Source organism: Mauremys reevesii, linkage group 6, assembly GCF_016161935.1.
Source record: "Mauremys reevesii isolate NIE-2019 linkage group 6, ASM1616193v1, whole genome shotgun sequence".
In the NCBI taxonomy this organism is placed as follows: Eukaryota; Metazoa; Chordata; order Testudines; family Geoemydidae; genus Mauremys; species Mauremys reevesii.
The window spans coordinates 109967039-109981424 of NC_052628.1; the positions used below are offsets into that span (position 1 = coordinate 109967039).

Sequence of the window (14386 nt, forward strand, 5' to 3'; positions counted from 1 at the left end):
AAGAGCCATTACTATTAGGAAAAGAAATGGAGCATTCCAGGCACACAGAGTGAAATACGGTTTGTGGCTCTAGGCTTTGCTTGGACTCACCCACACTAGTAGGGAATATGTCCTCATTGTTGATCTGCACCTCGATCCAGTCCATGAGAAGGTTCATATACTGGGGTGCTGGCAGTGCAGTGGGCTTCTTGTACTTCAAGTCATCCTGCCACCGGTATTCATACTTAGGGCCCCCAGACATCACCGGGCAGGTCCTCTCTGTGCAGAACTCACAGATAGTTCCATAGATCAGGTTGATCCTGTTGAAAAAGTCAACCACGTGAACTGCCACCCAATCATTTAGGTCTTCTCCATTGGGCAGCTGCACGGCTGCTTTCATGTCCACTCCTGAGTTCAGCGAGGCCTGTGCTCGCTTATGGAGCTCAAACCTCTGGGTCCCAGGTTCAAATTTGCGTTTGGGACGGAAGGTCTTGTCCTTATTAAAAACTTGCTTGAGGGCTATGGACATGTCTGGTAATTTTCTGCCCTCTAGCAACTGGTGAAGATTTAACGTATATATCCAAAGCGAAGACTTTCCTGTCGCAGGTCCCACTCTCGTCACACAAATTGTTGTCAATGTCTATGCAGTCCACCAGTTCTTCCTCTTGAAAGCCCAAAAGACCTCATGTTCCTAAAGACATAGAAAGGTATGTTAGTGTTAAGCCCAGTTCTGGCCTTGTCAATTTGCTACTGTTTTATCATCACGCTCACAACCACGGGAAACATATTTTTAGGGAACTGAAAAGCAAATTTCCAAAAGATATCAGCCAAAATTTTCAAAAGTGACCAGGGATTTTGGGTGCCTCCATTTTTTAGTGCCCATTGTGAGAACCCTTAAAAGGGCCTGATCTTCAGCATGCCCTGAATACCCGGCCACTTTAAAATGTCTCAAGTTGGGCACCCAAATCCTGAGGCCCTCAAAATCACTAGTCACTAGCAAAAGGGGAACAAAACATGTCATTTATAATATATTCCCAGGCTCTTATTGCATCCATAATTTGGGAACATCCCTTTCAGTTGTGCTTAATTTTACAGTGATCAAGTCTCCTTTATTTATAAATTTAACCAAGAGTAATACTGCATCTCAGCTGTGGTGTCTGTTCATAAACAACACACAGTATTGATACAATATCTTAATTATAAATCCACACTCTCCTTTCTGTGTCTATAGATTACAAGTATGTTTTTGCAGTATTTGCTGAACTCTGTATTTTTAATTAGTGAACCTAATCATTGTACATATCCTATAGGATTTAATGGGATGAAACCTATACAACTGTATAGAAATAATTCTTAAAATGTGTAGAATAAATGGAGAATAACATCCTTTATATTGCTACTTTGAACCATTCTGTGTAATTCTATAGCACAGTCTTAATTTTCTATTAAATTCTATAGTGTGGTTTAAAAAAAAACATCTATGAAAAGATTGTCACTTTCTAGAAAATTCTATAGGACTTCTCCACATGGGAATGCTACGCATATTGGTCCCCAAGAGTTTGTGGTGTGTTTTTTGAATAGGTCTGACAGGACACCATTTATGGTTTTCATAGTTAGTCTGTCTGAGGGAGAAATTATTCCTTCCATAACTGCGTTCTATGTATGTGTGCCCAGGGATTATCATCATAAGTAAATGAAGCATACTAACAGCTGATGTGGTGGTTAGTGGCTAGTTTAATGGGAGTTTTTCTTGAGAAACAAGTAAGGGCTTTACGAATAAATCTCTAGAGAGGGGGCATTTCATGCAGTGTGTTATTCAAATACAATAAAAGGTTTAAAATATGCATAGAACTACAAAAATCTTATACCATTAACTTCTAATGAACTCTCTTTAGGGGATTATGCTGCTCCACTGTTTTCCTCAAGACACAGACACACACACACGAAAATTTTGCTAGACCACACGTGCAAAGCTCTAAATCTACATTCTTCTGAAAATTATCTCCCAGGCTTTTGCCAACTGGGTAGGAGGAGAAAGGAAATACCCTCCCCCCACTTTCTATCAACACAAGATACCAACACAGACCTCGACAGACAGTAATGTGGTGTGCAAGGCATCCTCTCCATAATAGAGCATTTATACGCATAAAGAAAATAAAAAGTCAGAGATTGGCATCCTGCCAATTTGTCAGCAAGAGCAGCTAAGCAACACTGGCACACCCTTGTGCTGCTGCTGGCACATCCTTGCACTGCAGTGGGACAGGGGACCACAAACAGGGGAGTTTGAGAGGGTGTTTGTGGGAGGGAGTCCTAATATAATCCCTATGGTTAGGAAGGGCCGCATCGCCAGTGCCAACACTGCTCCTGTCTCCTCCACCTGTATCCAGCCAGACAGCCTGACCATGGATGCCTCTACCCAGATCCTGGTGTGGATTTGTGGAGTCTGTGGTCTGCATTTCCCACTCACAAAAAGGAAGGCTGGGGGACCATCCAGTGTGAAAGGTGCCTGCTGGTGGAATCTCTCAGGAAGCAGGTGGGAGAGCTACAGGAGGAGGTGGCTAGGCTGCGGAGCATCCGTGCCCACGAGGAATTCCTTGAGAACATTCATATGGAGACATCCAAGGCTGATGGAGCTATCCAGCTAGAGAGGACTGCTGTTACACTACTAGGAGAGGAGGCTATGTCTCAGTCACAGGAAGGACACTGGCCGCTGGTTACTCCCGGCAGCAGGCAGTGCTCCACCCCTATTCCTAACCCACCCACCATGGTGATGGAAAACTGATATGTTGCCCTGGCAACGAGCAATGAAGAATTACTCCCAAGAGGTGGATGAGGAGAAGCCATGTACCCCCAAGGCTGGGAGGATCGCAGCCACCACTCCCACAAGTGACTACAGGGCTCTGGGAGTAAGGGTGAGGGAGTTGGGAGCTCAGGTGGTGTTCTCTTCAATTCTGCCAGTCAAGGGTAGAGGCCCAGGCAGAGACAGATACATCCTGGAGGTGAATGCCTGGCTGCAAAGATGGTGTCACCAGGAGGGCTTCAGCTTCCTTGACCACGGAATGCTGTTCCAGGAAGAAGGACTGCTAAACAGAGATGGGGTCCATCTATCGAGGAAGAGGAAAAGCATATTTGGATACTAACCTAGCGAGGAGGGCTCTAAACCAGGTTTGAAGGGGGCAGGTGACCAAAGCCCACAGATAAGTCAAAAACATGGAGATGTGGGAGAAAGGTTGGAATTTGGGAGGAGCATGGGCTGTTATAGCAGGAATAAAGGAGAGAAGACAGTATTGGGGGAGGAAATCAAATCAGTATCTTAGATGTCTTTATACTAATGCGAGAAGTATGGGGAATAAGCAGGAAGAACTCGAAATGCTAGTAAATAAACACAACTATGGCATAGTTGGCGTCACAGACTTGGTGGGATAATACCCATGACTGGAATATTGATATAGAAGGGTACAGCTTGCTCAGGAAGGATAGGCAGGGAAAAAAGGGAGTAGGTGTTGCCTTATATATTAAAAATGTATATACTTGGACTGAGGTTAAGATGGAAATAGGAGACAGACTTGTTAAAAGTCTCTGGGTAAGGATAAAAACCAATGGTGATGTCATGGTAGAGGTCTACTACAGACCACCTAACCAGGAAGAAGAGGTGGATAAGGCTTTTTTTTTTTTTTTTTTTTTTTAACAACTAACAAAATCATCAAAAGCCCAGGATTTGGTGGTGATGGGGGACTTCAACTACTCAGCCCTCTGTTGGGAAAATAACACACCAGGGCACAAATTATCCAACAAGTTCTTGGAATATATTGGAGACCATTTTTTATTTCAGAAGGTGGAGAAAGCTACTAGGGGAGAGGCTGTTCTAGATTTGATTTTGACAAATAGGGAGGAAATGGTTGAGAATTTGAAAGTGGAAGGCAGCTTGGGTGAAAGAGATCATGAAATGATACAGTTCACGATTCTAAGGAATGGTAGGAGGGCGAACAGCAAAATAAAGACAATGGCTATCAAGAAGGCAGATTTTAGCAAACTCAGGGAGTTGGTAATAAGATCCCATGGGAAGCAAGTCTAGGGGGAAAACAATTGAAGACAGTTGGCAGTTTTTCAAAGAGACATTATTAAGGGCACAAGAGCAAACTATCCCACTGTGTAGGAAAGTCAGGAAGTAAGGCAAGAGGCCACCCTGGCTTAATCAGATCTTCAATAATCTAAAAATAAAAAAAGAGTCCTACAGACAGTGGAAACTAGATCAAATTACAAAGGATGAGTATAAACCAATAACACAAGTATGTAGGGACAAAATTAGAAAGGCCAAGGCACAAAACGAGATCAAACTAGCTAGAGAAGTAAAGGGTAACAAGAAAACATTCTACAAATACATTAGAAGCATGAGGAAGACCAAGGACAGGGTAGGCCCGTTAACTCAATGAGGAGGGCAAAATTACAGAAAACATGGAAATGGCAGAGGTGTTTAATGACTTCTTTGTTTCGGTTTTCACCAAGAAGATTGGTGGCGATTTGACGTCTAACATAGTGAAGGCCGGTGAAAATGAGATAGGATCAGAGGCTAAAATAAGGAAAGAACAAGTTAAAAATTACTTAGACAAATTAGATGTCTTCACGTCACCAGGGCCTGCTGAAATGCATCCTAGAATACTCAAGGAGCTGACTGAGGAGATATCTGAGCCATTAGCGATTATCTTTGAAAAGTCAGGGAAGATGGGAGAGATTCCAGTAGACTGGAAAAGGGCAAATATAGTGCCAATCTATAAAAAGGGAAATAAGGACAACCCAGGGAATTACAGACCAGTCATCTTAACTTCTGTACCCGGAAAGATAATGGAGCCAATAATTAAGCAATCGATTTGCAAACATCTAGAAGATAATAAGGTGATAAGTAACAATCAGCATGGATTTGTCAAGAACAAACCTTGTCAAACCAACCTGATAGCTTTCTTTGACAGGATAACAAGCCTTGTGGATAAGGGGGAGGCGACAGACGTGGTATATCATATATCTTGACTTTCGTGAAGCTTTTGATATTGTCTCGCATGACCTTCTCATAAACAAACTAGGGAAATGCAACCTAGATGGAGCTACTATAAGGTGGGTGTAAAACTGGTTGGAAACCATTCCCAGAGAGTAGTTATCAATGGTTCACAGTCATGCTGGAAGAGCATAATGAGTGGGGTTCTATTCAATATCTTCATCAATTATTTAGATAATGGCATAGAGAGTACACTTATAAAGTTTGCGGACGATACCAAGCTCGAAGGGGTTGCAAGTGTTTTGGAGGATAGGATTAAAATTCAAAATGATCTGGACAAACTGGAGAAATGGTCTGAAGTAAATAGGATGAAATTCAATAAGGACAAATGCAAAGTACTCCACTTAGGAAGGAACAATCAGTTGCACACATACAAAATGGGAAATGACTGCCTAGGAAAGAGTACTGTGGAAAGGAATCTGGGGGGTCACAGTGGATCACAAGCTAAATATGAGCCAACAGTGTAACACTATTGCAAAAAAGCAAACATCGTTCTGGGATGTATTAGCAGGAGTACTGTAAGCAAGACATGAGAAGTAATTCTTCCACTCTACTCCAGGCTGATTAGGCCTCAACTGGAGTATTGTGTCCAGTTCTGGGTGCCACATTTCAGGAAACATGTGGACAAATTGCAGAAAGTCCAGAGAAGAGCAACAAAAATTATTAAAGGTCTAGAAAACATAAATTATGAGGGAAGATTGAAAAAATTGGGTTTGTTTAGTCTGAAAAAGAAAAGACAGAGGGGACATGATAACAGTTTTCAAGTACATAAAAAGTTGTTACAAAGAGGAGGAAGACTAATTGTTCTTCTTGACCTCTGAGGATAGGACAAGCAGAAATGGGCTTAAATTGCAGCAAGGGAGGTTTAGGTTGGACATTAGGAAAAACTTCCTGTCAGGGTGGTTAAGCACTGGAATAAATTGCCTAGGAAGATTGTGGAATCTCCATCACTGGAGATTTTTAAGAGCAGGTTAGACAAACACCTGTCAGGAACGGTCTAGATAATACTTAGTCCTGCGGGGGACTGAACTAGAGGACTTCTGGAGGCCCCTTCCAGTCCTAAGAGTCTATGATACATGGATCATGGGTTGACAGACACTTTCCCAGTGGCATCCAAGTCAGTGGAGAGTGATGGATAAAACTGTCCAGGGTTCATGCCCAACACGCTTCTTGAAGCGATGTTAAATCAAGACCCAGATAAGCCTCCAGGCAGGGTAAGGAAAAAAGAAAGCTAAATGCAACTGGCTTTGTAACTCTTTAGCTAAGCACAAAGCTATGGAAGTTTAGAAAACAGCTTCCCAACACAGTTTAATGATGCTAAGCCACATCAGCTGCAGCTCACCCATGCTAAGCAGCATTGGGCTGTGTCGGTATTTTGATGGGAGACTCTCAAGGAAGAGTCAAGTGCTGTGGGAAGCTGTGTTAATAATTCATTTGATGACATGCTCCCCTCTGAGCCAGCACTGAGCCAGTATCCCAGCACAGAGTTAGGGAGTGATGTGCTACCAGCTGTGCGCCAACTTTTGGGTGAAAAGCAAAATCAAGGTTACAGCCACTTCAAGGAGCCCATTGTGCTTTCTGCAAGAGTAGGTATGCTAAACCCTGGCGTCCTAGCTCATTCCAACTCAGGTTATTATATCACACCCACCTAAACGCCCCTGGCATTTCCATTCCGATATTCAGTTTTCCTTTCTGATCTGTTACATACACTGCTAAGCAACTACTCATACTCAAAATGTTTTACAAACCTCAGGCCCAGTCCTGCTCTCACTCACAGCAGTAGGAGTCTGGCCACTGACTTCAATAAGAGCTGGATGAGGCTCTTGATCTATTTAAAATACAGGCTGAAAAAAATCAGGCCGGGACACGAGCTGAGACAATTCTCAACGGGCTTATATTTCTATGAGAGAGATCAGAGGAATTTTTCTGACAACGCCTTTGTATTCCAAATGCAAATGTTATTGATTGTAGTAAAACATGCGCACAAGTAGCAAAATCAGTGAATTTACATTGGTGTAAAACTGGTGTAGCGGAGTGGAGAAAAAGGTCCAAATTATTCAGCATAGACAGAAATAAAATTCATCTGTATCTGTCATCTCTGATCTTCGGTAGTCTTCTGTGTACCAAGAGGTACAGTTAAATTCTGCCCTTGGAAATGCACTTCTGATTCCCACTAGGCCAAACTCCAGTCCAACTTACACAACTCCCACTAAACTCAATGGGCCAAACTCTGCCCTCAGATACACGCATGCTGCTGGAGGAAGTTGTATATGAATAGCTAAAGGCAGAATTTAAACATGCGAGAGATGCCTGCACAGATCCTAAGCGCAGAATTTAGTGCTCAGTATTATGTGATATAAACCCAGGTGGTTCTTCATTCATCTCCCTGCCCCTTGATTCAATATTAAAAAGTATAACTATTCACTGCCTTTGCAAGGCCAGACTCTGCATGTCAGATTCATGGTTCATGTTCAGCGAAAGGTGATTTTGATCTCTGCTAAATGTGACTGAAGCAAGGAATGTGCAAAAGGCAGAAAAGGCTATTTTCAGTAAAAAGACTCATTTTCTCTCTTTTTTCCTCCCTCATGTGGAAGTGCATGGGAAAGAGCATCATCTGACTTCCATGGGATCCTGTGGTGAACCAACCCATCTGAGATAATTCTGTGAGCCCTGCCTGCTGTGGGTTTCTGCCAGCTTATTAAACAGCCTCTTGACCCAAACAGCAGCACAGAAAGGAGAGCGTTTTCCTCTTGTGAAACAGCCAGCTTACCCAGGTTCGTTACATCCCCTGCCCCCTCGTTAAAGCAACCAGCTCCATTTGGTTTCCAGAATTTAACTTTTTTAAACTGAGTGCTCATGAAAGGCAAAACCTTAACAGCCTGGGAGAATGAAGCTTTCACATCGAAGGAGCAGCGTAAGCCGTCCCACACTGCTTGCCAGGTTGCCTCAACTCCAGCCTGTAGGGATGGTCCCATGGATGAGTGGATAGTTTAGTTTAGATAGGAGTCTACGGAGTGAGGCACCCAACTTGCAATGGAATTCAATGGGATTCAATGGGATTTATGGAGACGTGCAACACTTTTAGGTTTAAGTTGAAAATCCCAGCCATAGTCTCTAGGCTCAGTCCAAGACTAAAACCCCCCAGCGTCACTGCTCAGACTGCCATCAAAGGCTGCTAGTGGGGGTGGGGGTTAGGAGTGAGGTACAACATGAAATTGGAGTGAGACCACCAAGCCATTTCACACAGGCTACCCAACAGCCATTAAATGGCAACATATTTCAGCCACTTCTGAACTACACTGGTACCTAGCGATGGCAGGTTCAACATCCCCTCTACAGTGTTGGGAATACAAACAAAATAAAAACTTGTTGGTGCTTCAGAATCCGACACCATAAACAAAAGGGAAACCCCTCAGTCTAACTTCAGGCAGCTTGAAGCACAAAAAGTAATATTAAAATAAAATTTAAAGTCCTATCCCCAGCTGGTATAAATCAGTCTGGCTCTGTTTACTGTCAATAGCGCAAGGCCAGTTTTCATCTGCTGAGGAGGAGTTCTCAGTTTTAATAGTCTGAAGTATTGGTAACAGATTACTTAAGCCATTTTGAGCCTGGCTTTCCTCTCGCTTATACCATTGTAACTGCATTGACGTCACTGTTACTCCCAATTTACACTAGCGTCAGCAGCAGCAGAACCGGGTCTATTATTTTTAATAGCAACATCCTTTGAAAGAGATGCATCTCAGTTACCATCAGCTACCGGGTAGATTTGGATCTGAGGAATAATTCAGTTCAGTGAACTCCCATTGCATGTTGACAAGCACTATCGGTGATGACACTAACTCTCTTAGTGTTTGATAAGCAGATGCTGAAATCTCCTCACAAAGAAGAGGTGGGATCCCTACCAGCTTCATCAGTGGCACTATGGAAACAGAGGCTGCTCTCACTGCATCTACCACTCAAATACGGGATTTGGACAAACTTTGAAGCAGCATTTAGTGAGAATATCAGACGGATAAAGGTCACAAAGGAGTACAACACACTTCTTAACCACCCAGTCACCACAAAGAAATCCACGTGCAAACATATTGTCTGAGTGACTAAGGACAAAAACATACCATGCCATTTGTGTAAACACTGTTAATTAAAATTGCACAATTCGACTGAGTTGTAATTGCAGTCAATAAAAAGAGGATACATTGTGCTTATGAATACACATAGTGTTTATACACATACCTTTCCTACAATGATGTCACAACGCACTACAATCCTTCATTAAGCCTCATCATGCCCCTGTGAGGCAGCGCAGTATTATCCCCATTTGACTGAGGAAGGAATTGGAGCAGGGCGAAGTGACTTGTCTAGCCTCTGTCACACAGTGAGCCTCCGCTGGCACCCGAGTTGGCAATATACTCGAAAATTTCTCATCGCCAGTCCTAACGCTCTCCTCTGCCGTTCCAAACGCCATTCTCTGTCTTGAGTACTCTACTGGCCTGAGTCAAAGCCCAAGGAAGTCAACAGAAATACATGCCCTTTATACACCTTTCACGTTCGGCCTCCTGCCTCCCTATCTGTTCAAGGAGCTACATTCATCCCTGGCGTAATTCCAGGATGTAATGGAGTTAAACCAAGAAAGAATTTGGCCCACGAGCGAGTGTGTAAGTGCACATTTATAGCATCACCAGATTCCTATTTGAAAACCACAGGGTTTCACAAGCTAAAATGCATTCTCTGTTCGAAACATCTAAATGCAGCAAACCTAACAAATAAGAAAAACAAAGCGCTGTCCTGAATAAACTTTTCCTGGTTATACAACGGGTGGGGGGAGGGGAAGGTTGTCTCAGTAGCTAAAGACTAAAACATATCATGACATTTATTTATAGACTTTTAAGTAAAATTGTGCAATTTGAATTACACTCAAAAAACGACACACGTATCTATATCAGTGTAACTACATCACAGGGAATGAGACTCAACACAGGGAAAATTCCCGACTCATCTACAGGGTAGATCAGGCAACAGAGATTCATACAGCAGACATGGTTGTGTCTGTATTAAACTGTGTAGGTAACAAGAATCATAAAGGAAATCCTAATCCATTGGGGAAAGGGCCCTAAAATGGGCACACAAATATGTGTGGCGCTCAATCATGCATGCAGGTTCTGACCAGCAACATCCCCTCTCTTCCTCCCCACCCACGTCAGACACACACACCCCTTCCACCCAGATTATTTGAGCTCCTGGCAACAATGGTAAAAGGTACGTCATTGCCATTGCCAGACTAGGCATACATACAAATGCACGGACCGCACCTCTGGCCCCTCTACATGTCTTGTGGGGAGAGGGTTTGGGAGCAGGCAGATTCAAATGTTTTTTATTTTATGCTCCTCCACTGCTTTGTCCACAATTTGTGTGACTACTTGGCAGCCAGTATATGCCTATACATAAAATATAAACACTGGAAGATTAATCCGTCCAGTGAAAGGAAGCTGTCTGCGGTTTCAGGGCCAGATTCTGCAGGCATTTCCCATAGTGTAAATCCCACTGGAGCCAGCGGAGTTCAGATTTGGTTCAAAGTTATTTTCATTAAGGGATTACAGGGTTTTTTTCACCCTGCATTTTTCCCTTCCTTCATAGCTGTTGGAAGGCTAACTTTAAATCCTTACATGACAACAACAAAAATCAACACTTCATCAAAGTGCTGACTGGAAATAAGCTTTTCCAAATGTTTAGAAGCGTTTGCCATGTAAACCAAAATCTGATTAGCAAGCAATAATGTGCATTCAATTCGATTTGTGCAAGGAAAAAAATGGGAAAATTGACTTTACTGACTTACCCCACTAGTTCCACGTTGTAGGATCATGCCCAGCGTAAGGGACCACAAGAACCCCCCCCCCGCCCAAATATTTGATAATCTATTGATCTGTGGAGAATTAAATTAATTCATATAAATGACACAAGATTTGAGTCTGATCTTATTTACACCAGTGCAAAACCAGGAGACCAGTGATGTAAGATCAGAAATAGGGCCACAATATGTAGAACAAAATATTGAGAAATGTACAAGAACTCCAGTATTTTATCTACTATGGACCCAACCTTGCAAATACCCACATGAGTAACTTTACTTATGTGAGTAACCCCATTGACTAAAGTTACTCAAAGGTGTTTGTAAAATCAGGTCCTCAGTCCTGTAGCCTACTAGATCCACTACTAGCCCATGCACAATGGGAGCAGCAGGGTTTCAAAAATGACATGCAAAACCCTGATACAAAAGCCTAATTAACCTACACTCCCTGTGGATTACTGAAGAAACAAGGGGAAAAACATTACATAAATCCAAGGCAAATAATGACCAAATACAAATATACAGTATGAAGAAATTGGATGTGACTGGAGTATAGCTAGAAAACATCAGGTAAGCAAGATACGGCCCAACAAAGAGACAATAAATCCATTTATTCTGACTGTAAACTCTCAACGGTAGAAGGGGACATCTTTTTGTTTTGCCTTTGTACAGCACCTAGCACAACAGAGCTGAGGAAGCGTTGTTTTAAGTCTCTGTTGTAGCAGGGAGTTTGCTGCTGTAGTCATCATGAACACGTTGGATTATGAACAGGAGGCTGCCAGGCAATTCTCCATCACCACATTCTACAGGCCACTATCCTCCGATCCTACTGAGGAGAACCAAAAGAAACTACACCATCCGTTCAGCAAACTCTTTACTACAGCACAGGAAAAAATCTGCACAGACACACCCTTAGAGCCCCAACCAGAGGTATTCTGTCTGCTACCCAAGATCCATAAACCTGGAAATCCTGGACGCTCCATCAGCTCAGGCATTGGCACCCTTACAGCAGGATTATCTGGCTATTTGGACTCTCCTCAGACCATACGCTACCAGCACTCCCAGCTATCTTTGAGACACCACCGACTTCCTGAGGAAACTATAATGCATTGGTGATCTTCCTGAAAACACCATCCTGGCCACCGTGGATGTAGAAGCTCTTTACACCAATATTCCACATGAGGATTAACTACAAACTGTTAGGAACAGTATCCCTGATGAGGCCATGGCACACCTGGTGGCTAATCTTTGTAACTTTGTCCTCACCCACAACCATTTCAGATTTGAGGACAACGTATACCTTCAAGTCAGTGGCACTGCTATGGGTACCCGCATGGCCCCACAGTATGCCAACATTTTTATGGCTGACTTAGAACGATGCTTCCTCAGCTCTTGTCCCCTAGCGTCCCTCCTCTACTTGCGCCATATTCATGACGCCTTCATCATATGGACCCACGGGAAGGAGGCCCTTGAAGAATTCCACCTAGATTTCAACTATTTCCACCCCACCAACAACCTCAGCTTGGACCAGTCCACACAAAGGATCCACTTCTTGGACATTACAGTGCAAATAAGTGATGGTCACATAACCACCACCCCATACTGGAATCCTACTGACCACTATAGTTACCTACATGCCTCCAGCTTCCATCCAGGACACATCACACGATCCATTGTCTACAGACAAGCCCTAAGATACAACCGCATTTACTCAGACAAACACCTACAAGATCTTTATCAAGCATTCTTAAAACTACAATACCCACCTGGGGAAGTGAGGAAACAGATTGACAGAGCGAGACGGGTACCCAGAAATCACCTACTACGGGACAGGCCCAACGAGGAAAATAACAGAACACCACTGGCCATCACATAGAGCCCCCACCTAAAACCTCTCTAGCACATCATCAGCGATCTACAACCTATCCTGGAAAACGATCCCTCCCTCTCACAGACCTTGGGAGACAGGCCAGTCCTCCCTTACAGACAACTCCCCAACCTGAAGCAAATACTCACCAGCAACTACACACCACACCACAGAAACACTAACCTAGGAACCAATCCCTGTAGCAAACTTCGTTGCCTACTCTGTCCCCATATCTACTCTAGCAACACCATCAGAGGACCCAACCACTTCAGACACACCATCAAGGGCTCATTCACCTGCACATCCACTCATGTGATATATGCCATCATGTGCCAGCAATGCCCCTCTGCTATGTACATTGGCAAACTGGACAGTCTCTACGTAAAAGAATAAATGGACACAAATCAGACATCAGGAATGGTAACATACAAAAGCCAGTAGGAGAACACTTCAATCTCCCTGGACATTCTATAACAGATTTAAAAGTAGCTAAACTTGAACAAAAAAAACTTCAAAAATAGACTTCAAAGAGAAACTGCAGAGCTACAATCCATTTGCAAACTTAACACCATTAATTTGGGCTTGAATAAGGACTGGGGGTGGCTGGCTCACTACAAAAGCAATTTTCCCTCTCTTGGTATTGACACCTCCTCATTAATTACTGGGAGTGGACCACAGCCACCCTGACTGAATTGGCCTTGTCATTACTGGTTCTCCACTTGTGAGGTAACTCCCTTCTCTTCATGTGCCAGTATATTTATGCCTGTATCTGTAATTTTCACTCCATGCATCTGAAGAAGTGTTTTTTACCCATGAAAGCTTATGCCCAAATAAATCTGTTCAGTCTTTAAAGTGCCACCGGATTCCTCATTGTTTTTGTGGATACAGACTAACATGGCTACCCCGATTCTAAATTCTCACACACTCTCACAAAATATAATTACGATACAGTGATCATGATTAAGATGTCAACAGTTACCACACAGCTGTACCCACAATACCTGCAGTATTTTCCTGTATTTGGAATATGGATTATCATTATTATTTAATATTTATATTACAGTAGCACTCAGAGACCCCCATTCAGGATCAGGGTCCTAATATGCAACACACCCCACAGAATTAGATAATGCTGACATCTACCATGGAGGAGGCCATATAAATAGATGGGTTAAATTAAAGTTCAGTCTTTGCCCGCTATGTGTTTTCACAACCTAATGCCCCGACGCTGCAAAGATTCATACACATGGTTAAATGAATGCATAGGAATAGCACCATTGGAGTTTATTGGGATTACTTGCATAGCTGTGTAGTGACGGTTAATAAATGCTGAATTTTTAATAACACCCACAACAGATCACATCATGAAGCCTATAATTTCTCACTGTCCTTTTAAGCATTGCAATTTTGCTATCTATTCTGTCCTATCCACCTCTCTCTCCATACTCTCTTTGGGCATTTAATGGTCTCAATTGTAATTAATCCAGTAGCAGCTGCAGTTATTAGAACATGCCCTGACAGTAGAGGAACAGTATATGCTTTCAGTTACCAAGCCCTTGTGACCCGGCACCTCCTTCCACTGCTAATAAAATATGGCTATTATGGTGGCGTGTGCATGGTTTGGGAAGCTGTTCTTATGAACATT

At 43.0% G+C, this 14386-nt stretch overlaps 1 protein-coding gene across 5 annotated transcripts in view; it reads right to left on the reverse strand.

The window, feature by feature from the left end:
- MOB3B (MOB kinase activator 3B) overlaps positions 1-14386 on the reverse strand; it is a 143769-nt gene that overhangs the window by 85846 nt on the left and 43537 nt on the right. For all 5 annotated transcript variants that reach the window (XM_039545585.1, XM_039545583.1, XM_039545584.1 and 2 more), the window contains one exon: positions 91-670. In XM_039545585.1, the coding sequence (XP_039401519.1) occupies positions 91-508 (418 nt within the window). In that variant the 5' untranslated portion in view covers positions 509-670. The remainder of the gene's footprint in view (positions 1-90; positions 671-14386) is intronic.